At 41.9% G+C, this 27,600-nt stretch overlaps 1 protein-coding gene across 3 annotated transcripts; it reads right to left on the reverse strand.

Annotated features, from left to right (window-relative positions):
* Positions 1 to 781: 781 nt before the first annotated feature.
* Positions 782 to 25,673, reverse strand: LOC105683248 (B-cell receptor CD22-like). 3 transcript variants are annotated; one of them, XM_012395712.3, is made up of 6 exons: positions 25,149 to 25,673; positions 12,440 to 12,645; positions 6,676 to 6,811; positions 4,448 to 4,581; positions 2,257 to 2,488; positions 782 to 967 (listed from the first exon to the last, which is right to left on the reverse strand). In XM_012395712.3, exons 1-6 carry the CDS (start codon positions 25,219 to 25,221, stop codon positions 891 to 893), a joined length of 858 nt encoding a protein of 285 aa, XP_012251135.2. In that variant the 5' UTR covers positions 25,222 to 25,673; the 3' UTR covers positions 782 to 890. The 3 variants fall into 3 exon arrangements, with proteins under 3 accessions (XP_012251135.2, XP_048507365.1, XP_048507367.1); XM_048651408.1 differs by lacking the exon at positions 25,149 to 25,673 and adding an exon at positions 21,332 to 21,428; XM_048651410.1 differs by lacking the exon at positions 25,149 to 25,673 and adding an exon at positions 19,762 to 19,795.
* Positions 25,674 to 27,600: the final 1,927 nt, after the last annotated feature.

The following is a 27,600-nucleotide window of genomic DNA, read 5'->3' on the forward strand; positions in this document are numbered from 1 at the left end:
TAAAATCTTGAGCGCAATTATTGAAATCTAAAATTTACTCATACCTTGTGCCCTAAACCAGAATAGCACGATAGCTGACAACTGGTTTATCAGGTTTTGTATAATGTTTTAGAGGCATCTATTCTTCACTACAGCGGCCGCATTAGCGTTGACGGAATTCAATGCATACGGTTAAATTTTTATGTCATCTCAAGATAATCCACTGAATATTCATGTGTAATTTGCCTATACTTGCGCATGTATGAGATAGAATATAATTTACTCACAAATTGCGCACGAGCTGCAGGATGTGCAGCAGCTACAGGTTTAATTTCGACATTGTTTTATTTTATATATATTATATATGTATATCAACTATTTATATATTTTTTACATCGTTCATTGCATATACATACATCTATTAACATTAACATCACGCAACAAATATATTGACATTCGAAATCTGATTTATTCATATCTCTTTATTTACTTTTGGTCTTTGGAGATGTACGTGGGGTTTGAGGATTCTTTTTATAAAAGAGCCTGCGGAATTGTAAAAGTTACATGTATCGTTTAGACGTATCGTCCCTAGTCGGGTTAGAACAATTATACCATCGTGTAGATTCAGAAGGATATATCCTCGCTTCCGATTCCAAATTATACTCGTACATATATCGTGCAGTCTACTGGTCAGAATTCTCTTATATAGTGTTTGAAGTCTCATATCGACTATGTACTAATGTATGTATATTATACGGCTTTTTCAGTGCTACACACCTCTACACGAATAACATACGCACGATAATGTTTCAACAAAAGGTTTTTAATAATTTCCAAACTTTTACAAACAATTTACTCCTTCATTCCCAGTTACAGTTAAACGGATAAAATCAACTGAACGTTTTTCGGTGTTATCTCAGAGTGAATAGAAGTAGGTTCGTCACTGCTCCTATAGATATCCACTCCTCAAATCTTCGTGCAGCCTTACCTGGAATTTAAAATATACCTCATTCATATGTATACATATCATTTCACGATACATGTAACATTAACGCAATTTATTACTTCAAAGACTTGAAAAATCGAGATATCCCAAACGTCTAAATTTCCTTGAAATTTCTTTTCCGTTTGTATGGCATTGAAATTCAAGAGGTTCGGAGGTGAGGGATTTCTTGGCAGTCTACTTAATTCAACAAATTCTATTCGAGTATATCTTCGAACAATTAATCTCGGTGTGGAAGAACGAATATAAACGCGGTATAATAACCTATATTTCTCATGCCCATAATTTCTTCATGACAATTTCCCAGTTCCCGTTTCTAATCGAACAAACCGTATTCGCCTTCTCCTCATTATTTCGACATATTTACAAAGATGAAGCGCGAAAGATACAGAACTACGTTTGCCTTGCAAATTTGAATAATAATCGTATTACATTCTATATGATAACAGCTGGATGCCGTATGTTTTGTGGAACACGTTTTTGTTGTTGCTTCGTTTTGGCGATAGGACACCAAAAACGAAGGGTTTAAAAAAAAAAATGTATATGCATATATCTTTTGTTTCTTCTTATAAACTGGACGTGTTTTCGAGGCGACTTTATCTGGGAGTTTAGTAGCCCTATGGGTATTGTTTTACAACATACTATGTCGTTGGTTGAGATATAAATTACGGAATGTTGGATATATCCGGGCGTTTTGTGGGAAGCATAAATCTGCGTTACGATGCCTCGAGCTATACTTTAATATATTTCGTTCAGAAAATTAAAGAAAATTCTCCGCCAAGGAAGCTTAGGATATTTTAAGACTCTATATCGAGTTTGGAATTTCGATCAGCTCGTAAAATTCTGAATTATTTAACATACCCGGAGCAGAGTAAACTTCCGAAAAATTTCACATACATTTCATGTACAGTGAAGATTGAATATTACTCGGTGAAAAAAAAAGTTTAATTGATTGACGTCGCCAATCACAAAACCGACAAATCTAATCAATCACCAATCACGGATTAATGGTATAGGAACTTAATGGAATTACTTAATTGGGATCACCTTATAATGAGTGCCACCCGTCCCTTTACCTCATTATAGCTTTCCGATACTTTGCGGTATATAGTTAACTGTACGAGATGTCGAGATCACCAATACTATCAGTCTGCAGGACGTATCGATCGTTACTTATTGTTGATAGAACGGCTGCAGTAATTGCCTTACGATTTTATTTTATTTTTCTAAATTTTTTCTCTCTTTTTTTGTGACTATTAAGAATTCAAAATTACCGGTATGTGAGGATTCGCGAGTTCCTAGAACTGAGGCTAATCTTGGGTTTTCTTCTTCGATGAATATCTCCGTTTGAGCTGTGTAAAGATGGAAGACGTTTGCTCGACACGTGATGTGAAGTCTGCCGTGGTTGAAATTGTCCGAGGCAATTTCCAAGTCCAATCCAGCTACCACCGACACAATCGAATTCTCTGTTACGGGTGGCGACGTCAGCGTGTAACTTGCATTCACCTGGATGAATATAAAACATTTACCTATGAATTTAACTTTCCTTAGCGAAAGGCTGATTAATCAATTGCGTACCTTTTATTTGGACAATGGCACGAATTTTTATTACTCGATGGAGCCCGACTAATTCGGAGAAATGGTATTGAAATATGTAGCAGAATTCGCTTCAAAAGTGGGGTGCGAAATATGAAGAAAATTAGTGATTTTTTTCTTTTACGCTTTGTTGCACACCGACTGATAATTCCTGTATCTATATGCTATATATACACATACAAATACGTACATTATTCCTCAGCAAAAAATTTGTTTTTCATCGAAGCTTTTAGAATTTACTTTTCTAAGAGACTGTAAGGATGACAAAAAGGCGCTCTGGATTTACACTTGACGTGGTTGTTATGTTTCGTTTTCACTGTTTGCAAAGGTCTTAATTGAACTCTTGCTAGGAGAAAAGAAAAGTTGATATTAAATTACGGTTACTGTAGTCTGGTAAAGTTGACAAAGATATACTCGACGCCTTTACTTCCAAAGTTACCTCAAATGGAATGGTAGAAATAATTATATTCTTTGCCGTGCTTAATGCATGCTGTCGTTGATTATAATAGAGAACCGTATCAAAGTTTTTGATTATATAATTCCGGAAAAATTACACGGAAATTGTATTACGCTTGATGAAATTTATATTTACTCACGAGGGATTCCCGACAATAATAATTTAGCTGAAATAAATTTTATTCACTCACGCGGGCTTTATATTGTAAAGGTACTACTAATACATATATGTATATCAGTATATATGTATATAACATAACATTTTTCCAGTTTGCAGGGATTATAACTGCATTATCCCGTTTTCAAGCAAATACTCGATTACATCATATAACGTCTGTTTACACGAATTACTCTTATATGCGTTGCAAGGGAATACAAATACGATACAGAATACATTTATCTCCGAGTATTTGATCAAATATCCTCGAGACCACTGCAAGATATTCATTTATCCGGATATCTTACAATTACAGTGTCTCGCTACAGTTTAGGTCGCTTGAGACGATCGATGAAGTATAATATGCTTGTCGTTATAAAGTAAAGTTAGTGTAACCGACCATCATTTCGAAAAATCAATCCTGGATGATTATTCATCGGTTTTTGAGTATGAACTTGCAGCTTTCGAGAACGAACCCTACCGCTAGATAACCGAATATCCAGTGGGGTCCCCCTTTCTGATATTACCAAATCCATGCAAATCGTTAGATTCGTTTCGATCTGTCCTGTACTATATTTGTACACGTTAAAATTATACCGTGTACTGGAAATTTCTGATCGATCCGTATCCCTAAATGTAAGGGTATTTTGTATGCCCGTAACGTGGAATAGAAGAAGTTTGTTCAGTGTTTGATACTTCCGAATTCTAATTATTGTTTCGTAATTCCGAATTTTTTTCGGCTCGAACTAAGCGAATATGAATATAAATGGAAAAAAGTTTTCAAAAAATCTAGAGATGAAGAGGTGCAGATGTATGTCATGGAATTTACAGCGGAATTCTTACCACTCTATAGGTGTCGGTAATCGATTGATCTGGAATTCACACCGCTATTTTATGTTATCAACGTCGAATAAAATCTGATGACATAGGTAATTTTTGAGATGAAAGTTTTACCGCCATTGTTAAATATCACCTCCGGGGTGGAATTCCGCCGACACGAGAACGGGGGAAAATTCATGCGCGCATATTTGATTGCAGTGGTTCGTTACCACGCCCCCGAAGTATCTCTGATTTCTGACGAATTTTACAAGATTGTGAGCAACGGAACCTAGGCCAAGTACACGCGGTTCTCCCGGTGGCTGCTGTGCCCTATTTGTCTCTAGTATTCTACGTGCCTCTTTTGTCTTCTTCTTGCTCCCCAACCCCCGGCCCGCGGCCGTTCATTCCACCCGGATGAACCGCTCAAAGATACATACCGGTAATCCGTTTACGGACCACGTGACGTTGGCCGAGGGATTCCCCGGTGGTGACGTACAGTTTCCACGGACAACGTCACCCACCGCGTATTTCAGTTTCTCAACACGAATCTCTGGATCCCCCTCAGGAAGGTCTGGAAGAAAAGCTCCAATATTTTATTGGGAAGTCATAGTGAGGAGCGCAGAACTGACAACTTGTTCCACGTATACCCCACTCGAGCATATTTTACCAGGACAGAAACGGTGGAGGGACGCTATACGTATATTCGAACCAGTTAACTCGCCGTTGCAGTTTTTGGTTGAAAAAAAAAAAAAAAATAGCTGTCAAAGGACCATTCTTCCCTTGATTATGCAAGCCCTGAATTTTGCCCTTCTCTACCGAAAAATTAATGAATTTGAATAAATAATCTACTGTATAATCCAGACTGCATGTTAATAACGGTTAACGCTAAAACCGCGATACTATATCCGTAATTGGGTGATGATGATTTTTTTTTTCTTTTTATACATCGTTCATCGATATTATTAATAATTGGAAATACAACCGATAAACTCTAATTTATTACGTGAAAGGTACGGTGCATGATCACGGCACAGATACGCGAGTTAATTATACAAATTGTACAAATTAATTTTTGCCGTAATCGAACGATGCGTAAATTACATATGTATAATATATGAATACAACTAGCACCGCAAAGCTCAGCTCTCTCTGTAGGTATGTTATTAGCGCCACGAACAATATATGCGAATAGGGTATTGCGTAATTCATTGTCAGTTGTGAAAATAGGAATCGGGCGAACTCTGCAGTTGTGGTATTGTAACGATCATTTTTTTTCGTTCATATTCTCTCATGCAATTTCAGGTTTTTCCAAAAAGAATGTCAAAGTGCAGGCGTCGTTCAGGGGGTCGATCACGCATCTTTCACTATTCCGTATTTCCACAATTTCACCATCTCTCAGTGAATCGGAATCATTCTCGAACCAATTAACAGACTCGACACCGGCGGAGACAGACAAAAATGTGGAAAAGCGTAGGATCCGTGATCGACCCCCTGGCCTAAGTCGGAGACCCGAACGCCGGTTGAGTGGCGGCGCTACAGCGGAGTGAACTGCTGTTACGGAAGGGTTAAAAGCCAATGATTAAATACGGGGGATTGTTTCGTTCTCCCATGGCGCGCAGCCCTTCGAATTGCCACGTTCTCATCGTCAGCTATAGAAAAGCCACTGCGTCAAACGAACTACATTAACTTTTTACTCAGCGCTTCGTACACATCAGATGCCACGACGTGTCAGTTAATCCGTGCGGACGATACGCGATACATACATAAAGCGAACTTAATATGCCGTGTGAGAAGAGGAAAAAATAAATAGATGAACAAGAACACGCTCGTTTCTGAACGGCCGTTTCGAGAGGTAAAAGAAGTCGAGCGCAAAAAATTGAAAACAAAAAAAAATAAAAAATTGGGCAGTAGTTTGCTGAAGCTTACACGTCGAAAGACACAGGCATAGGTGTATGTTGGCGTATGTATGGGTTTACATGTTTTTTTGTTGATTTTATTGTAGAAGCAGGTTATATATCAAGGGTCGGTTTTTCTAACGAGCAAAAAGGACAGCGATAATACCCCTGGGTAAGGGATAACAATTTTTTATACATTCAACCTATATACTTTAAGGAAGGAACAATCACGGTTCTATAACTTTCTTAGCCATGCTGCTGGTATACCTATCTTTCAAGAGATAAGATTTTCAGAGGCATCGATTTTTTCATCGTCGTTGTAATTATTGCGAAATATTCCGTTATATTGTGGATATAAATTAGGTATACACAAATTACGTTATGTTGGTAATGAGGAGTTCTCAATATCAATGTTTAAATGATGTAGAAACAATATGATCGACAAATTAAACCGCAGCAGGAGAAAAAATAAATCGAAAAAAGTTGTTTCCAAGAACCACTTGTGGGTTAGTGAAAAATTAAACTTTGCGTTCGACGAGTAACCGGATGAATTTCTCGCGTAAATTCATCAAGTCGTGTACGTACCATAACGTTATTTATTAGAATAGGAATTATTACGCGCGTTTTTACGCTGCAAGTCCGGTAATGGTTGATGCTTTGAGGATGCGTCGGACATGGGATGTGCACGTAGAGGATTTAACGTGGTTAAACTTCATGTCAAACATCGATGACCCTTCAGAGATATTTGCGTAATTACATCGGATACTCACTGACGACGTGCATATAGCTCGAAACCATTTCAGTGTGGAAGGAAGGTGCATCAGCGGAGACTTCGCACCTGTATTTTCCTGTAAGATTTGACTGGACGTCGTGGAGAACTAAATTATGGGAGTCACTAGCTGAGGTCTGAAACAAGAGAAAAATATCTTTGTAGAATGATAAATTTTTCCGAATTATGATAATCGCTCGGTTTCGGTTCGGTTGATTTGGGAACTGAATCAGAATCGAATCCACGGAATTTGGAAATATGTATTTTTTATCGCTCACTGTCGGCGGTTCAAACTTTTAGAGGGTTGTTTGAGACGTTTTTCGCACACCATGTCTATGTCAAAAGAATGATTCAGTTAAGAAGATGAGGTGGCGTGAACGCGGTTTAATAAGTGTGACAAATTGTTCCACTCCTTACTTAACAATGGACAAAAAAAATCAAGAATATCACACCTTCTCATCTATCAAATACCCATGAATCATTTTTCAATTACCGTGACACGCCGACGATTTGACACCTGACGCGTGTATCGAAAATTGCAATACGAGCATCTACAATAATTGCGTATGCAGAGGAAGCGTACGTATGTAGAGGAGCAGCAGCTCAGCCACTTGCCGAACGTACCTTTCAACTTTCAAAAATTGCCAATCAGTTTTTGTCGCGAGAAATTTTAATTTCGCAACGCTGCGTGACGGCAAAGTGGGAACTAACTCGCGACCGCTCGAGCGTGGATTGTTCGAAGCATAAAAATCTCCAACGTACGTTTTCTCCTGCCTGTTCGGTTATATTTCAGGAATGATTGATCGGAATTCAACTAACTTGGGCTTGTTTGATTCCTGTTGAGTTGGTTAATGTTCTTATTTCGGTATTCGAAAAGAGTTTAAAATCGGAAGAAAAGAGTTCAGGTAGAATTTGAAAACAGAAAAGTAAAGTCAATTTATATGACGAATGTACTTGTCAATTATCGTTAGCGTCATGAGTTGACATGAATTTGCTCTTTTATTTTTCTGGCTTCTATGTTAATTTACGCATATAAATGCATCAATCTGATTTGTAGATTTAGGAGATTTCGCAAAACATGCAAATGAAAAATTGTAACATAATCACCATAAACGAAGCCAGAGTAACAACACAACAAAGTGCGACGCTGGTTTATGTATACTGTATACATAAAGTCCGTCGGCTACAAGGGGATGACACGGGGAGCGACGGTGAGGAAAGAAGAGGAGTAGGAGGAAGAGGGCAAGTCGTGACGGAAAAGACACCGAACAACGAGTGTCTTTTATTTTGCATAAAATATACGTCGTATTACTTATTACGTATGTAGTATGTATGGTCGTTGGTAGTAACATTGCAGCTGGATTTCTCAGAATCCCGTATATCTACATCGAGAAGATCCCCGTTTGGAAATAGGAACGGGAAGTTCAAGCCGAAATAGCTTATCGTTCGCAGATTTGTTGTTCAACTGAATGATGTTAAAAGTCCTTTTTAATAAAAAAAAAAAAAATTTTACCAATTTCTGGGGTAGGTATCTCACTTGGCCCGGCTACTCCGTGTAGCCCTGCCTTTCCCTAAATTTTTCGGGAAGACATTTGAGTCTTGATTAATTAGCAGAGACTTGTTATTATTGTATGATTATTATTATTATTTTTCATAATAATTTCTCGATAGTATCGTCTTGCAATTAGTACAGTAGATGACACCAATATCTCCGCAGCGCGATGATGCCACGGCAATAACGTTACATCAGAGTACACCCGATACCTCGGAAACCGTGAGATGACGGTTCTTCACGCGATATACTTCAAAAGCTCGAGTTTTTCTATTTTTTTTGCCCTCCCGATGCGCAGCGCGATCCGAAGGGTATAACGTAATTTTTCGATCACCTATTTGCAGTTTGAATTAAATTTTCGCAAAGACTATATTTTTACAGAATTTAAAGTACCGAAGGTCGGCGCTTCTCGACCGGTTGTCGTGTTTTGATTTTCTGACGATGATACGGAGAGATTTCCGCGTTATATCTTGCTGACCCTACTCACTTTGTGCAGTTTGAATATAAAATTACGCTTCCCAACCGGAGATTAGGTATATCGCAACACCCCAGATAAGCTCGGAGGCGTCAAAGTTATAATAGAATCATAATTAAGCGAGTTATTCGAAGCAGATTTATATATACATTATTAGGAAACTAAATATTGTTTCTGCATTAAAAACTTTTTACTTCATGTGATTTCATATACTTATTATACCCTTGGAGTATATCCGTAAGTTGGTTGAAGTTTATTTGTTCACCTGAATATTTCTAGTCACTCCGTGATGATTAACTGAGCACGATATACTCGGTTCGAGTATAAAATTATCTCGCAGAAATAAAGGATTTTTAACGATTGTCATCGTGGAACTTACGCCGTTAGGAGCGAGCTTATATAATATGTACGATATGATCCAGACCAGACGAGTCGTATAAGTCATGAAATGATCTAGAGCTCAAACTTAAGAATCCCAATTCGAAATTACGACACTGCGGCTTTATGGGATGGAAAATATTTGACCTGGAACTCGCATGAAATCGATCATAAAAATACGACATTCGTTTTGCCGGTGTATCGGTTGGCTGGTACAACGTAATATTGCTTCATAATTGTGATAACTAATAAAATGTTGGGCTCCCAGCTTTTATTTATAATTGACGAAATTATACTTAATGGTAATTTCATTCTTTCAAACTCGGCTGATCGCTGTAATTCATTGACAATTTACCATCGGATTTATGCGTTATTATAATCAACTCTGTTACGAAACTGAACTGAGAAAACGCCGCGGTATCTACTTCTGTCCGAAATATGTTCCAGCTGTATCCACGTGAAATTGATTTACAGCTGAGAGAAGAAAATGAGAAAAAATAAAATTATAATATAATCATTGCGATGGGTATTTTTCACGCGATTCTTATTCAAGACCATATGTGGTCTGAGATTATTTTGAAATTAGGTTGCCTCGCGCATGACGACGATTGAAATTCAATCCAAAAAGCGATTCTCACGATACACATATGGTCCCCCAATAAACTAATAATTTAAAGATCGTATATAGCTGTTCGTCGAAAGAATCTAACGTGTTCGATGAAATTACATGAAATCCATTAACAACGTCATAAAACTGTCGCCTACCTGTACGTACGAATCATTAGAAGGGAGTAAAATTCAACTTTTCAAAATTCCTTGCTCTGAAGTTGTCGCTCGGAAAGCAGTTTTTCAATACCTGCTCAGCTCGAGTAAACGAGCTAAAATCAAAAGCCTGGAATCTATCAACGTTATTTACAAATCCATGTAGATACATTTTTCATTGTATACCGAAAACATGTAAAATCCTATTCAACTAACTTGTTCTTTGCTGTATGATAATTATGTACTCTATTTAATGCCAAGTAGAAAATAATATACGTAAGATAAAACATGCGCAAAGTTTCCGCCTCTCGTTTCACAACGGTAGTTTATTTCCGAGTTCAACTTATTATGCGAACTTTACGTATAAGAATCGCATTCGCAAGATTGCATACGAGTTAATTTCCTGCTAAAAATCCGCATCGGAAAGAGAAGCAGGAATAACAAACGCGTTTCGCGAAATAAATCATTTACTTATTTTTCGAGTTTTGAAGTAAGCAGCAAGAGGCATGCGGCGGGATGATCGTGATCGGTGTGAATTCAACGCTCGAGAGATAGTTGAGAAAAATAGTTGGATAGCTGGTATTCTGAGACGTTAGAGTTGAGAGGTATAAGAATGGTGGTTCTTTATAGGAGTAAAAGTGAGCATAAACTGATAATATTACGGATGATGTACGAACAGCGATTTGAATACGGGAACTATGGCGATGGCGAAGTGGAATGTCTTTTTACTGGAAGCCCCGCGCCTTTCAACAGTCATGGAGAGAGAGGATGAGGGGGAAGTAAATTTACAGCTTCGAGTCGAGTAGGGAACGTGACAATGAACTAGGGCAACGGGAGATCCACGTGATCCTTACGCTCATACACCGTGCCTACCTTCGCGCACCGTTCCGATCAACTTTACCCATATTTTTGTCTTCTGCTTACAGCAGCACAAGAAAAAAACAAAAAAAATCCAAAATGCGTGGCACTTTTCACGTAAATTAATAACGACGAATCAACCCGCGAGCTCGCGATTATTACGAATGCGGGATGCGGGGAAATTCCTCAACCTGTACTTCTAGTTCTAGCATCTATTCGGCCGGTAAAAATTTAACGCCGGAGTAATTAATTGGCATTACCGTACGCGATGAATTATCCTGGATTTCATAAAACGAATATGAATCAAAATTGCGGAATCGGTATAATTGTGAATTAATCATAAATTCAGATACTGTAATATTTTATGCTCGGGATTTGAGTTATTACAGCGCCGATGATAGGGCACTTATCAAACGATCAATTTCCCTCATTGAATGGAGTTACCTTCGCATCGGTAAACCGGCATTGTTTCTGCCATGCGATATACCGGCAGCACGAATAGTTTATAATTCTATCCGTAGCGAGGGCTCAATCAGCGTGGAAGATTATTCCCTCTTATGGTAATAAAACTGTTCATTAATTATTGACAGTCTGTCCAATAAACTTGGCTGACTTACGCGACGTATTACAATACTCAATAAGTCGCGTACATACATTTCCGATTTTATTTATTTAATAGATATTACAGAGATCCGTATCTAAACGGTTCACGAATAAATCAATTATGTACTTTGTAGCGATGTATATTGCATACTTTACAGGAGTCGAAAACCAATAAAGACTTTATATTTCCAGTACATTTTTCTTCGTTACCTCCTGTTATGGTTATATTTATATGTGTACGTATACGTATTTATATATCGCACGTATACCTGATACATATATTATATATGAATGTTGGGTAGGCAACGATAAATCTTTTCAACGTCTGGCAAACTTTCCTACCTCGGGTTGTTAGTTAACCGGATATTTATTTCATATTATAAGTGTAACATGCGTTCGATTCACTTGCCCACGTTTTCCAACTTATAATGTTATACAAATATACAAGTGCGAGTAGTTCGTATGTATTTGTGTATACACACTTACCTACATGTATTCGTACAACTTTAATGACGTTGAATTATATCGCTGGACCACATAAACCGGCGGCCGACTACCACAGATTAATATTTTGACCATAATATTATTATACTGCAGATGCAGGAACTGAAATATGGCGCAAGATAATTAACACATAATCCCGTTACTGATCGATTTCAATTTTTTATAATAGTGAACCGAATTTAACAGCCGTGTGCCCGTATATTTGATTCGATCTGATAATACCGTAACCGTATCGCGGAGCGATAGCCGCCATTCTATTTTTGCGTTGCACGAGGTGATATTGTCTTTCGAGAGAGACGAGTTTTTGAAAAAGGGATCAATTCAAGGTACGTCATTCGATGAATTTTCTTGAACCGTTGTGACCTTTATTTTATACGAAACAACGAAATTTTATCCCTACAATAAGGGGGGTTGTTTCGGCGCTAGGAAATTTCGGCACGGCCGTTTCGCTATCTGCAGCTGTTTAGGCGGCGCACGGGGACCGTAAGGTAGACCGGGGTAAGTCCGTAGCCGAGTTGATACCCGGAGGGTGACTCGTGTTCGGGGCCCCGATATCAAGCGTAAAATTGTACGCGAACGTGTCGAGTAATTGCACGGTGAAGTGTGTGTTTAAAAAGGATGTAAAATACTCACATCGACGTTGACACCTTGTAGGGGAAAGACCTTTATGTGAGGATGTTCTTTCAAGACATATCTGAAGAATTCCGTACGCCCCTTGTACCACTTGACCGTGTAGAGTGGATCCGTTTCTAGGTCGTACTGACAGGTCATAGTAACCGTGGAGCCAGGCGTTACCGCTATAGGTATTTTTATCGATACGTTGCGCAAGCCTCGCACTCCTGAAACGAAGACTCTCGTTATTAGTTTATTCGTATTAACAGGAGAGTTCGATGGGAAATGGAATGGAACACGCGCGAATCGCGTCGCCGTCGGTCCCGTCACTTTTACCGCAAACTGTCTAGGCCCGATCGATCAAGATACGCGACCCCCATCGAACCTTGGCTCACTTATCGCACCTGCAGCTGTGTCCGAAAACACGTTTGCATGAATTCAGATGGGGGTGATACACTTTCCGCATACATGCGCGTAAAACTCGGTACGTAACAGTGTATACATGTACCTAGGTACACGCGATTTAATATGGGAACAGTAAACTGACATTTCTCGAGAAGAACGTTGTACGCCGCATGCATACACCTACACAGCGTATAATTCATATAATATACATGGGTGTATGTACAGATTGCTTGTTCATACATAGGAGAGACGAATGCATACATACGTATATGCACGATATGATTTTCCTCTAACGTCACAAGTTTCAAGAACCTCGACGAAACGTGTCGCCAAGTTTACAACCCGTTCCGGCGTCCATTGAGTGTACATATATGTAAACCTGTGTACATAATATAGTATGTAAATGCATATTGTACACAATACCGACGGGAAAACATGATAAAATGAAATGGGACTCTTAATGCGTCGACAGCCCGATACAGAGGATGGAATATTTAATTATGCTGCGGTCGTTCGATCACGTCGATTGGCGGGGGCTGTTCACCGGAATAAAGCGAAGAGCTTTTCGGGCTTTCCATTACTTTGTCTTTGATTTGTTTATTTGTTTTTTTTTTTTTTTCTGTCCATTGTTTGTTTTAATCATTATTATTATTTTTCCCCGTTGGAAAATTATATGAAGGATGGGAGTTCCGGGCGTTTCACAGGATATCTGTCAGCGATCGTTTTTCCTCTTTTTTTTTCTTTCTCTCCTTTATTCTTTCTTTATCATTTTTTCTTCTCTACGGAGGACGTACTAAGTTCCGCTGTAATTTGCCGCAACGTCTGTCACAGCTGGTGACGAAGCTTTTAAATCGGTCCTCCGGTGTACAGATGTGGGTGCATGGGTGAGTTTCGATAACAGGGAGCTTTGCTGTCATTACTTATTGGTTTAGTTTATTTACGAGTTTACTCAGAGGGGCGGGGGGGGGGGGGGGGGGGAGGTTTCCGATTTCTCGGAATATCCCGTTTCTTTATCCTTTTGCAGCATCAGGCCTTTATTTTCCTCTCGATAAAGCATTGCCGCAGCTAACATCTTGGCATTACGCAACAAGAAATGGCTACTTGGTACGCTTATATTCGCCGAAGGTTACATAACTATCCATGTACATGTACATGCAGCTTGAAGCGTACATATGTACGTCTAATGCGATCGTTTGTATTCATTGCGATCAATTTGTATTTAATTTGCAACGGACAGTGGTGCAGGCATAGGTTTGTACCCTCCGGCTCGGGGCCAATCCTACTTAATATTTCAAAGTTTAAAAGCATTTGCTGAATCTTTAAGGATTCTCTCACGGTCCGACGATATCAGCGGGCACCCGGTGTTCCTGATGCTCTCGGGTATTCGCGCGGATAAAGTTGAATTTTTCACGCCAGCCTCGTTAAGTATTCTCCGCCAATAGGTCCCATGTTTCTCGACGGTTTTACCGTAACGCAAAAGGTCACTGGTGCTCTACCGGTAACCCGGGATAACGCGGAAAAAAAAAGGCTGAAAATAAGAGAAAACAAAAAGAGTACGGCAATAGCAGAAGACCGTCAGCACGGCGGACGTCGCCGAGTTATTCGCTCCAGCTGACGTCAGCCCGTACGGGTTACCCAAAATGTTACGATTAGCGGAACCCGACTCGTCTCATAACTGTCGTTCCGCCGAATCCGAATACATTATCCCCGTTATAATCAAACTGTATACGGATCCGAACACTGGGTCAGAAATCGGGGGAACGTCGTGGCCCTCGGCCGTCCGTCCATTTTTTCGACTTTTCACTTATAAAAAGTGAGACGAAGAAAAGCGAGGATCTGAGAAACGAGTAAACGTTGAACGGAACCTGGGAGTTCGAACAAAAAAAATATCTCAATTTATGCATTCACTTTCGTACGGTGTGCGCGCGAGCCTCGCTCGACGATATACACGATTCAGCGGTGTCAAGAAACTTATAATTATTTTTTAACTCATACTCGCCGTACATCTTGTTTTTTTTTTTCTCCAGCTATAGAGCCTTGTTCGTTCGATGTCGCGAATTTCCAGTACGATCGTGATTCTTCGCGTATCTTTTGTGGATTTCTAACTTTATGGAATAATTTTTCTTATTCTTTACTCCGAATCGAAGAGGCGTTCCGAATATATATGCGCGGGTATGTATGCACGACATACGTAAGATAAAGTAATGTCCTGGACCGTGGAGAGAGCACACGTGAGTTTGCCGATCAAGTGACCGGGTCTTATTTATCGTACCGAGTTCGTACGCTGCGGGCTTTGTCGCTTTTTCTCTGACGGAGTTTTCGATCTGTGTATATGAAATAGTACATATATACCCGTATACTGGTATATCGGTAAACGCGCGTATCGTAAAGCTCGCAAAGCCTTCTGAAATTGACTTTTGACCAGCTTTTGGCAATAACCGGAGCTCGGCATAGCGTCGAATCGGTGATGTGGGAACGATGTGTTTTTGAAGGCTGACGAATACAAATGAAGAAAGAGATAATAGAAAAGAAAATCGGGAGGAGCAAACCGACGGGCAGAATTTCGGAGCACTGAAATCCGCCACAAACATGTAGATGTGGAACGGTAGGCGTACGTATAGATCGCCGGTCTTTGTACGTATACATACATATACTGTACCGTCTCGACATGCCCTCCAGTCATGCACTTTGCGCACGACCCAAGCCTGCACCTGAACCTGAAGGCCGCTTCGCAGAGCCCGAAATTACCCACGTATGAGCGGAGGGTTTCACGTACACGTGGATGTGGAGCACGGTATACGTATAAGGGTTGTTTATTTTCCATGGCGCCCGGTCTTCCTACCGCCCGTATAGTCCCGGGGACTTCTAGATAATTGGAGCGCTCTATAGAAGCGGTCGAGAGAAATCGGGGTGAAAAAAAAAAAAAACAGAAAAACGAAAATGAAATAAAAAATGTCAGATCTTCAAACAACGCTATAAAGCTCGGGGCTTCGCGCGAATTATCCAAAAACTTGACTCGGTACATCATGGATGTAGATACATACAGGGTAAGTATAATAAAAAAAGAAACTTTCTTGGAACGCGAGTGAAAGTTCAACGCATTCTCTACGAATCGCGGGGTAGTTTTTTTGCATTTTTTCTATTTCAGAAAAAGTACACGGCTCGTTTTCGAATATTTAAAACGCGTGTCTGTAACGAACGAATGCCGGATTTCGCCCACGTTATTGAGAAGGACTCTCTGATTCCCTGTACGCCAGATGAAAATTGTACGAATTTTCAGAGTGAAATAAAAGCTGGTCGATTCTTTGGAGATTTTTACGAAGAGGAGAAAGCTCGTCGGGATAATCGTTGACGCGTTTATCTTCACTCGCGCTCCACCGAAATTAGCCACTTTTTATTTTTTCTTCCAGCTCACCCTGTACAAGCGTTTCACGTACACGTCCACGTACACACGTACGCATAATATACGAGTATACGTGCAGCATTTCAGAATGCGGTAAGATTTACTCGAGTACCTGGGCGCGGAGTGAGTACGTATAGTCGGTGTACTCCGTACCGGGGACTCTCCTTGAAAAGAACGGAAGTTTTTCGTACTTAAAACTCGTAAAAGAAAGAATTGGTGGTTCTGTCTTTCGGCTGTCGCAGTTGGCTGTAACTCCCCTTTACCCGGGTACGGCGGCGTCGCCTCCTCTGCGGGACCCGTGAACTTTTCCAAGTAGCGAATCCCATTTCGCGCGGAGCACTTATTGCAATTTCTCGTAGGCTAAAGCCGGCACCGGGGGCTGGTAGGTACCTACGTACGTACCTACGGTAGCTACGTTGTTGCGTCGCAAAGTTTGTTTTTTTTTTGTCGTTTTGTTTGTTTTTTTTTTTTTTCTCTCGTCTCGAGATTCCTTGTTGTGCCGGGATTACTCGGACTGTCTCGTTGAAAGTTTTCACCCTTCAATAAACGTTACCATATCCATATCCCATCCATCCCATGTAGATACCGTATTTATGTCTTTATACAAAGCCACTTGCGCGGATGTGAACTATACCTTTTATAAAAGTTGCGCGAATGTCATTTGTACAGGTATGTGCGCGTACTTAGACATTTCAGTGTTACGTTCGAATATCTGGAATGAGATACGGAGAAGGGTTGTAAAAAAAAATAAGGAAAATAAAAAAACCAAGCAATCTAAGTTAACATGTTTCCGCTTTCAGGAAATAGACAAATCAAGTCTTATTACCTAATTAACTCGCTGAACATCCAACTTCCTTGTTCCTTTAATTAGAAAACATTTCAAGTATCAGAGTGATGAACGACCCTCCGCGATGATCCCGCACTGCACTCCAAACGTGCGTCTATGATAAATTTTTCCGGCTTGTTGTCGATACGGTTCCCTTTTTTCATCGTTCAATTTCACTACACCGCGTTCTCTCCTCCTCGATTCTCTAACGCTCGTACGAAAAGTCGCAAGAATGAGGATACCATATGCCCTGAGTTATTCGCACTTTTGACCTCATTGACCCTACCCGGAATTCGTTCAGATTATATCCGTTCTCTATAGGTTTAGAGCGTGATGTCATGAAGCATGCATGGCTGATGGCTGAGTGGTTCGCGCGAAATACCTGCCGGATATCTGGTGGCACAGAATTTTAAATTCCTTGGGATAAAAGGGTGTACCTAACGCCTCCCATCATTTTCCATTACCCCGCGCTACCACCACCGACACTTTCCTAAAAATCGGGCTACATTTTCATTCCGCGTGAAACTACTTCAGATTTTTCGTTCCTTCCCCTCCACCTTTTCTTCCATATTCTTTGTTCGTCGGATTATTTTTTCTTTAACGGAAATTTAGATCGCTGTAACATAAAGTAAAACTCCGTCGAGGGTATCCGCGGTAAAATTCAGATAATAGCTGACGTCGAGGGTTGTCAACGAGACAAGCGTGAAAAATGAGTGGTCGTTCATCATTTACAACGTTATAAAGAGTATCGATCTCACATCAAAGTTCATAGCGCACGCAATTTCTGGGTACTATCGCTTCACGAATGCGAAACTCCCCGCGTACGCGCCGTACCTTGGATTTGGAAGAGTAATAAGAAAAAGATAAAAAAAGGAGACAGTATCCAAGGAGGATTTCATTTTCCCCGCATTCCGTGAGTTGATGGTATAATACGCGCGGGATTTGTTATCGCGGAATTGAACGTACGTAATTGGAGAATTTAATTTTTGAAATATTGTTTTCAAGTCAAATATGTTGTGACAAAATTATAACGTTCCCTTTGCCGTTGTTATTGCGTTGTACTTTTTAATTCGATAAAAGAAAAAGATTCACGCTACGGAAAAATATAGTCTTCTGATTACAATCCTACAACACTGCAAGAAAGTTTTCTCAACCGAAACACGTCGTTCTTGTTTCTTTTCCTTTTTTTTTTCGCCATTCATTCTGAAATTCAATCATTTTGTAATAGCTTTTTGTCGAGAATATTATAACAGGTTGTTTCCGCGAATCTGAGATAAAACGATTTCGAATCTGATTAAGCCCCTTATCGCTATATCGCCGTGAATTTTATTCTTCAGGGATAATTCAACGGCTCGTATATCAGTTGACGTATAATCCTAACCAATTAAATCATGGCATTTCTCTTTTTTCCCCTGCATGACTTTCACGTGAAATGAAACCTTCCGATGACGATTCGGCACCGTCTGAGCCGGGCTTTACGTGGAAATGATAAAATTCTAGAAAAATTTATTTCGTTTTTTCTTTCAAATCTGCGGCTGTTTTTCGTGCATTCTAAGCGGAAAGTTTGATCTACACTATCACGGTTTGATAGTACCCCTAGGAGTTGTGTACTTTGGAAGCTACACCGGTTTATGGCATTAAATTTTCAACACCGCGCCGCTGCTGGTTGACTCAATCGCGGCGCTGATTAACCGCACGTTTGAGATTGATTGGACGATAGTTTGAAACTCTCGCGATGCTACAAGCTGTTCAGCAAATTAAAAATTCTTCGGTGTTCAGGTCAGTTATACAGGCGAAATTGGAACAACCGAAATTTTTTGAAAATGATGATAAATAATAATTAAAACCGTCGACGAACAAAGATTCTCGACCGTGCAAATAACATTTGATGTAATACCCGCGCTAATATTGCGATACCAGTTGTACCACGTTGCACGTAACAAACAAAGTACATCCGGTAGACCTTCGTTTGACGGACCCAGGGCCTTATTCCTCCACCGATGGTCGAAGAGGTCGAATCAATGTTTGTACGAACATTCGAGCAGGAGGGACGAAATATAACTTGAAAATTCGTGATTCCCGAGGTTTCGCCACTGTCGTTCCGTGTTCAGTACTCGAATGATTTTTTGTCCCCCTCTCCTCTCAATTGAAAAAACATTTATAAAACCCAGTTCCGGTTAAAAGCTATTCCGTGCTTCAATTAATAGAAATACTACGCTCGTTCCAAATTTTATAGTTCCACTGTCCATATCTCTACATCTCCCTTTTCGGAGGTTCACACTCATTGCAAAATCTGACAGGTTTTTAACGAGAATCGCAGAGGAAAAAAACTGTACAAAAGGGTTGATAAAAGTAGGGCGATAAAAAATTGAACATCGCAAACCACCCCTAGAAGCATCGTATGCACGCACATGTACACGTGTCCGAAGTATCATGTTTTTTTTTGAAATTCGGATGAAAATATTTTTTCCATTTTTCGTAACGCTCGAATTATACTTTCGTCGGGTATAAGTCGTTTGACGGGAGACTTATAGACGGTCTTTGGCTCAAACTTGGCTAGCCGAAATGATTCTCGAGGCACACATCAGCCGCGGTAAGCACTGCACCGGTGATCAAGGAACGCAAGAACCTTTGAATCGAACAGAAGAAATAAGATTGGAGCTTTTCAACTTGGTCGCGCAGTACCTAAGCCGATGCCCGGTTCATTACCTTCGTTTCCTGACATCATTTTCTTTCTATTCTGCAACTCACAATTTTCCAGGATTAGAGTCACCGCTCACTCGCTCGCGATTCTATATCACAGCTATACGTCGCGTCGTATAGGTATATACCTCCGCCGTAGATACTTGTTCAGCTTTTCTCAAAAGAAATTACAAATCTATTATGGGTAGCCAGCACACCGCGGCACATATACTATACTATATATCGCTTAAGCCCGGAACGCGACGTCGTGCCCCCAGGTATTCCGGCGATACGATGTCACCAAAATACACACAATATACCTATACGCACATAAATGCATTATACGACGATCACTTGGTGCACTTTTTTCATCTCATTTCCGAATCCCACGTACAAGTTCCATCGCGCACACACACACGAGTATTTAAAAGCTCACAAATTTCGCGAAACGAAATCACTGGTCCATCACTTCACTTCGCCGAGTTAACAGTTTAATTGGTTTTTCGAAGCCCGTCATCGTTTGATCCACGTTCGCATATAATTACAACAAACTCGAAGTCTAGGTCGCGGTGGGATTCCGTGGAAATTTCTCGTCCCTATTTTTACGTCCCTTTTCCGACACTGGTGTTACACGCGCAATAAGGTTATCGAAATTCCGGGTCGAGAACTGTTCGCGTTCCCATTTCCTTGATATATACACCCGCTAACCATGACCATTGAATTATCCACTCGGAGTCCTTTAGGTCGTCAGATTTTATGCTCGTGCCTCGGCGCACGCGGCTTAAGAGATATCCCTTACGAAATTTTCCTGCGGTTACACTGACGCGGTTTGTTTTTAGCTTTGAGGCTTTAAAGTTTGACCACGGGCGAAGCTCGAGCTCGAAACGATCAAATCCACCGCCGCCAGTGGAATTCCGGGACATTTACTCCTAATGCGGGTTCATTGAGGTAGAGATGTACGATACATATTACGCACACATGCACCCACGTAATACGTATACATCCGATGCGTGTATGCGTGGATGTCGGAGGCATTGTTACATTTGCGTAGATTTATGCAGGTGTACGTGTTCAACCGTTTTTGGGTTCGTCGGAACAATAATTCTCGATGTGTGAATTATCGATGCGGCCACGAAAAGTCCATCTGTACGCGATCTTCGTATCAGAAAGAGATTAGCGGGATTATTCTCGGCGGTGGCGTTGATCGTGGAAGGGATGATATATTGTGGTATATTATGTAGGAATCGATACACCGAATGCATATGGATGTTGTATCGGTAGTCGGTTATGGGAAACGTAAGCGGCGTTGCGACACGATACTTGAATCGGAATGCGTGAATTTAATCTGGCGATTAAGTAATTAATTATTCGTACATAACGTGTTTGCAGAGTGCACGGTTATCGTATTTCTGATTCGTTCAGCTGCAGCAGCGGAACGTTTTCCCTTAATTTGAAAAGCACCGTTATACGCGTATAATCGTATAATCGTGTCGCTATATCTATATTTTTAAAAAGCACGAGATATCGATTTTATAGTTGGCACGCGATTCGACGTTGTTTTCTATGCGATTGAACAATTTGGTTAAAATACTACTACCAGTTTCCACTGCCTCCGGTTTCCGATTCCCGCCCTGCAGCAGCGCTCCCAGCTCTGCAGCAATCTGTGAGCCAAAAGACATTCGAAAACCCCACGTTTTGCCTATGAGCCCGGTGTGGAAATTTTCTACTTAAAAATCGTTATCTCCGGATTCAACTTCGGAGCGACAAGTTGGCTCAAGGTTGGAAGGGTATGAGAACGAAGAAAAAAAGAACGAGTGACAAAAACTGAGAGAAAAAGCGAAGGAGATGAAAAAAAAAAAAAAAAATACACTTGATCCATAAATCAGAGTTGAGCTTCTGCTAAATTGAAAAGCTTTCCGACAACTCATAGACTCGTACGGGAGTCGTGATAACTCGTAGATAAAATACACCCCAACGTCTGTCGATAATATGGTATTCATCTCTGCGGATGAATGCGGAAAATAGCACGTAGAACGACACGATCGGTGTACAGAGTTATAGTAGACAGAAGGAAGAATACAAAAACAGGAACAAAAGATATCCAATAACGGACGCTAATGATAAAAAAAAAAAAACACAACGAACGTACGTCGTCGGTTGGAACAATAAAAAAGGGGTGCGAACCTCGACCGCAAATTGTCCGGGAAAATCGTGCCCGATTTTCATTCAATTTTTTATTTCTTCCTTTGCCTAGAATTGACATCGATACGATTGCCCAAGTTTTCTCCCATAATACCGGCTGTCGTATACACGTCGGTGCGGTGCGTAAGAACAATTGAAAATAGGTATATATTTGAAAAGTCGACCGAAAACTACGGAGAATTTTTTACCCCTTGACGTTCGGTGAAGACCGTGGCGGACGGAAAAACGGGAAAGTAACGGCGTTCCCGAAATTTCTGTACGGCCTTCCACTTCCTTTCGACAAATAATTCCCTCGGCAATAATTATAGTGGAAAGTCCGACAAAACCGGAAAAAAAAATTCTACAAACAAAGGGAATCGATGATTCTTTGTTCCGCTTTTGGCGAATGGTACATTTTTGATTTTGTCGTCGGACCGTCGCCATATACATATATTCATAATACGGCGACGGTCCGTTGGGGTAAAATAATTTAAAGCAACGAACAGGCTGGCGGTAGTAAATCTATCAAAGTTTTGTTTGTCGTTCCCGTTACGTTGGTTTCGCGTTATGTGTACCGTCACAATAATACAGTTTCCAACATTTTCGAAGAGAATGAACGTAGGCGTGCAAGGTACACGTATAATACGGCGGATCGACTGGACACATATTGATCTAGGGTATGGTGAAACTCGACCGGAAATGCTCCGTTCCAACGTCATTTCGGATTTGTGATTTACTAAATCGTCGCCAACGTTTGAAGGGAAGTACAGTCACTCGTTCGGAAGTCATAATCTTTGCTCCGCTGCAGCGGTGGGAGTACGCGAATAGTAACGCGAAGGTACATGGAAATCGATGCTTCTCCCCCTCACCCCCGTCAACAATGGGACGCGGTAGTCATTTCGGTAGCGGAGCACGAAAATCGTCAGAACATGACGATTATTAGACCGTCGATCGTTAAAACGGCAATTTGTACATACGCGCATGCAGAATGATTAACAGTCCGCGCGTACGTTTTATTTGGGGGCGGTGGGGGGGGGGGTCATTGTCTGATCACGAGTCGAGTTAATCCGGTCCGACATCGGTCCCGAAATCACTCGAAGCACGGATAATAGATGCGTAAATATTTCGCCGGGAAAACTCGCCGGGTATTCGCGCCGATGAATCACGATACGATATCAGGGTGGGTTCGGTTATTACCTAGCCGTACGAAGGGCGGAGGTGTACAGGCGTTAAAGCCGAGATCAATGGGGCGGGAGGTTTGTATTAATAATTCCGCGGTACGCGTGTACGAAGATTTTCATTAACGGTGAAAGACGTTTCGTCCGGATTCGCGGTAGGCTTGGAAATACGCGTATCGGTCGACACCCGAAACGAAATCGTATAATATACGTACACCTTATCGGAGGTAATACATCTGTAGCCATCGCACGTTGCTACTTGGAGCAGAGCAAACTCTGCAGCATCAGCTTCACCACCCTAACGCAATCTTATACGGAGCTTTAAGCTTATTGAATCGCTTTACTTAGTTATCGCTCGCTCTCTTAGACCCCGTGAGGTTAATGGCCTGATTTGAATCAAATCCTCGTACGAGTCGTGCGGGGTGGGTGGATGGGTGGGTGGGTATATTTTCGGGGTCTAAGCATCCCGATACTTTGACTCTTGTGCGAAGGGGATAAGCTTTGAATTTTGATGGTTGGAATGCGGAGGAGGCGCCAGCCGCTACGGCTCCGCAGCTTGGGAGGGGTCAAAGATTGTCTCTCTATCGCGTGTTTACGGAAGAGATAACATCTCTTTCGACTTTGGTCACCGCGGGAGCGTGTATCAGGTGCCTCCTGCCTCCGGTTTATGTTCTCCCATCACGTCGCTTGCCGCCGCCGCTACCGCCTATACTATATTTCTTTACACTTCCCCCCCCCCCTCCCACACACCGCTATACCGGAAGTGTATCATCGTCGGAGCTTTTCGCGCTCGCGAAAGCCTTCGGCGGCTCTTATTGTTTAGTCGCTATTACGACGCTGCGAACGTGTATGGAAAAAGGTGATAAAAGAAGATACGGATGAAAAAAAGAAGCGTCAGACGTACGACGTGGACGTGCGGCGAACGAGGAGCCGAAGAAGCCTGCCTTCTCGTCCCGTTTCCGCGCGCGGATAGAAATTTTGAATAATTATCTTCTAGCCGCGGCTAGAAGTTCGTTCGTTTAGGAAAGTGCAGCTGCGTTACTACCGTTATCGTCATTGTTTCGATTCGAAACGTCAATTTCCGTAAATAGGGCTTGACAGGATTTTATATAACGGGAGATCACAGGGTAATCGGTTGGCGAGTTTGATCGGCGCGTGTAATTGACTGAAATCGCCAGAGATCGGTCCGAAGCTCGAAGCAGTGACCTCGGACGTTTTCCCTGCGTCGATTGGCCAATTAAACAAACCAGCATCGAGCTTTAATTGAATAATGTATTTTTACATCCCGATTATTATCCCCGATCGGCTGCCGAGGCAACCGCACCGATGCTGCACGTCAGGTGCATAACGGTTATGCGATAATATACGTTGCAGGTGGTATCGTGGCACAACCGAGAAGATGCGATTCGTCCTGGCAGCACGCGAGGGTACGGGAGGAGAAAAAATGAAAAATGAAAAATGAAACTCCTCTTCTTTTTCGAACTCCGTATCTTCGCCGCGTACAATTTCCCCTTCAATTTATTCTTATTATTCTTTTGATAATTCAACTTTGCGTTATCTCGTCCAAATATTATACTCCTTCGCTTTCATATTTTATCCATTATCCACCCCCGTATACCGCGGTCCATATTCATGGGACAGGTACTCCGTTATTCCTTCGGTCTTACGAGCTTTTCAAGTCAGAACTTTAATCGTAATAATAAAAGCCTGTGGCAACCCTCTTGAAACAGAGAGGGGGAAGAATCGTGTTTAAAAGAGACCAGCGACTTTCGTGGACTTTGCGACGGTGTATTCGACAAACATGATAACACCGGGGCACGTCGGAGGAGTTTGGTCAGGGGATGACCGTTTCCTTCCACCCCCCCTGCCGGGAGGTTGTTTCCAGCGGTTGTGAACCGGGACCCCTGATACGGGAAAAGTAGCGGAAGAATAACAAGAGGAAGAAGAAGAAGAAGGAGGAGGAGGAGGAGGAGGAGGAGAAGAAGGGGATCGCAAGTGGTCAGAAAATATTGTTGTATTCTTTCCACGGGCACGCGTACGAGATAATGCGCTTACCCGTAGCAGCCGCGAGTAGCAGTAACGGCGCGTAGAACAGTTGGAATCTTCGGAGAGTCGCGAGGCTTTTCATGGTTTTCGATTATATATTATACAGATCCAATCACAGTAGCATTTTCACCACTTAATTACGCAGTACGTGTGTTAGTTCGACGAACTGGAGGTGTTAGAGTTCTTCAAATAATAAGCACTCCTCGCCGTTGAATAATTGGTGGAGGGACGAAAAGTAACGGAAGATACAGATCTCTATGCTCAGAGTTTTTAGTTCCGAGATTTCCGTCGAATCGGAAAACTGCGAAATAAAGTAAGAGGGTGGAGGGCGGGAAGAGGGGTGGAAAAAGAAAGTGTTGTTTTTTTTTTCAAAATCCGGGAACGAGGGCTTCCCCCTTTTAAGGGAGAAGCGCGAATCCTGGGGCAGTTGCGATCCGAGGGGATGCCTGATTGAAAATTTCCTGTCCGCGGGGACGTCGGGACGCGTCGTTGCTCGTAAACTAAGTCGCACTCGGCGTTCGCGCCGAGACTGAGCTCCCGCCGGCGAAGCGGCTATCTTGCGTCGACTCCGAAATATTCGGCCATTTTGGCGTCGCGACGCGGTATGCGATCGCTGCGCGAAAGCTCACGTCCAGCGCGAGTGATTGATTGGCGGAGGAGCCCGGTGACTGATTGAATCTTTTTTATCTATATTTCAATATTGATATCCGTCAACGGCCTCGCTATGAATATATATACCGGAGCTGCGTCGGTGACCGTAGAGCGCCGCGAAGACGACCGGGCCCCCGATCCTTTCAATCTCAAGTAGCCACTTACCAAACGAGGGTTCCTCAATGTCAACCGGCGGGGTCGCTTATACGACCACATCAAACACCGTCCGAACCCAACTTCGTATATCACCTCGTATTACCCGGCCGTTTGCCAATTTTTTTAAGTACGTCGTGGATCTAAAATTTATGTAGCGAATATACGCGCTGTCCTTCCTTCCCCTTTCAGATACGCCGTACACTGAACTCGAGCAAAAACCAAGTTTGACGCTCGAACGTCTCGAAAGTAAGCGCGGCGAGATTCGGGAGTTGATCAGTGAACGATTATACCCGCGGACGCGATACCGTAAGCGGCGGTGTTGAGGGTCCGAGGTGGATGGCGAACTGCGTTATCGTTCGGTTGACCACAGGCATGAACGTCGACGTCGAAACCGAAATCCCTTCGTTGTAGGGAATTCGTCGATGAAATCGGAACTATAGACGAAATCGTATTTCCTGTCAGTCTTTACTCGGCCGCTTCTTATACGTAGCACAGGTATTGTATAGTGTACCGGCGAAAATACTTGCGAAAAATATCGAAATTCACATTATGTGGAATATAATATCGACGTGAGCTATTGTACGTCTGCATAGATAAGTATATGTTGACGACACGATGAGACGAGATGCGCTTTTTCGAAAACTGAATTAAATTGAAATCTGTCTCGTGGTTCCCGTGAACGCGCCAATCAGATATGGAAATCTGGAAGATATATAGGTACGCTCGAGCGTCGTCCCTCTTTGAAACTCGAGCAGAAAAGTTCGTTTCGTTCCATCGCCGCAACTGCAGAGGAATTACAGGGGTGGTCGGTTCGTTCGTTGGTTCGTTCGTTCCTGCGGCACTGTGTCTTCTCTTGGCCGAAGTCTCTCCCGAGACTTACGACCTGGTTCTTGCGCGGGAAGCCAAAACTCTCAAAGAGCGGAAAAACAATGCATATCCGTGACGAGCGCGCGAGCGAGCGGGCCGTGCTATTGAATTTTCTGAAACATTTTTCATACTCCTCGAAACTCCCTCCGCCACCCTACCGCCCGTTACATTATATTCGCTATTCACTCCTCATTCTTTTTACTCGTCGCAGTCTTATTTTCTCTCGGAAACTCTCGTTAGTAGGAAGATATATGTTCGCGGATGGCTTGCAGGTGAGAAAGTGCCGCACTCTGTACTAATTACGCAAGCACCGGAGCTTGACGGTTAGCTGTTTTTCAGATCCTTACCTCACACCGCCTTAAGTTAATTCACCTGTATATCCGCAACACCATCTCATCATTCTCTAATAGCCTAACAATAAACCTCCGTAGGCTCCGCTGAAGATCGGTATACGCGGTGATAAGGAGATCGAGGACACGCTTTCCCTCCACGAGCTACACAGCCGACGCGGAGAGCTTTTGAATCATATTTTTCAATTTTCTAATTACGAATAAGTACGGAACGAACGAATCGTCGGGTAATTCCATTTTCAGAGTGAATCGAGAGTAATTATGCCGAGCCCTTCGGTTTTCCACATCCGATCTTTTCTGCCGGCACGAACTTCGTCTCTCCCTGTTTTGCATGTTTCGAGGACTTTCGGACGTTTGTAAAACGGTCAAGGGCGCGTACAAACTTCCAGTGTAGCCGTCGCGTGATACCGGAAGAAAAGAAACGTGGACAGAGTCGA

Source organism: Athalia rosae, chromosome 2 (assembly GCF_917208135.1).
Source record: "Athalia rosae chromosome 2, iyAthRosa1.1, whole genome shotgun sequence".
Lineage (NCBI taxonomy): Eukaryota > Metazoa > Arthropoda > Insecta > Hymenoptera > Athaliidae > Athalia > Athalia rosae.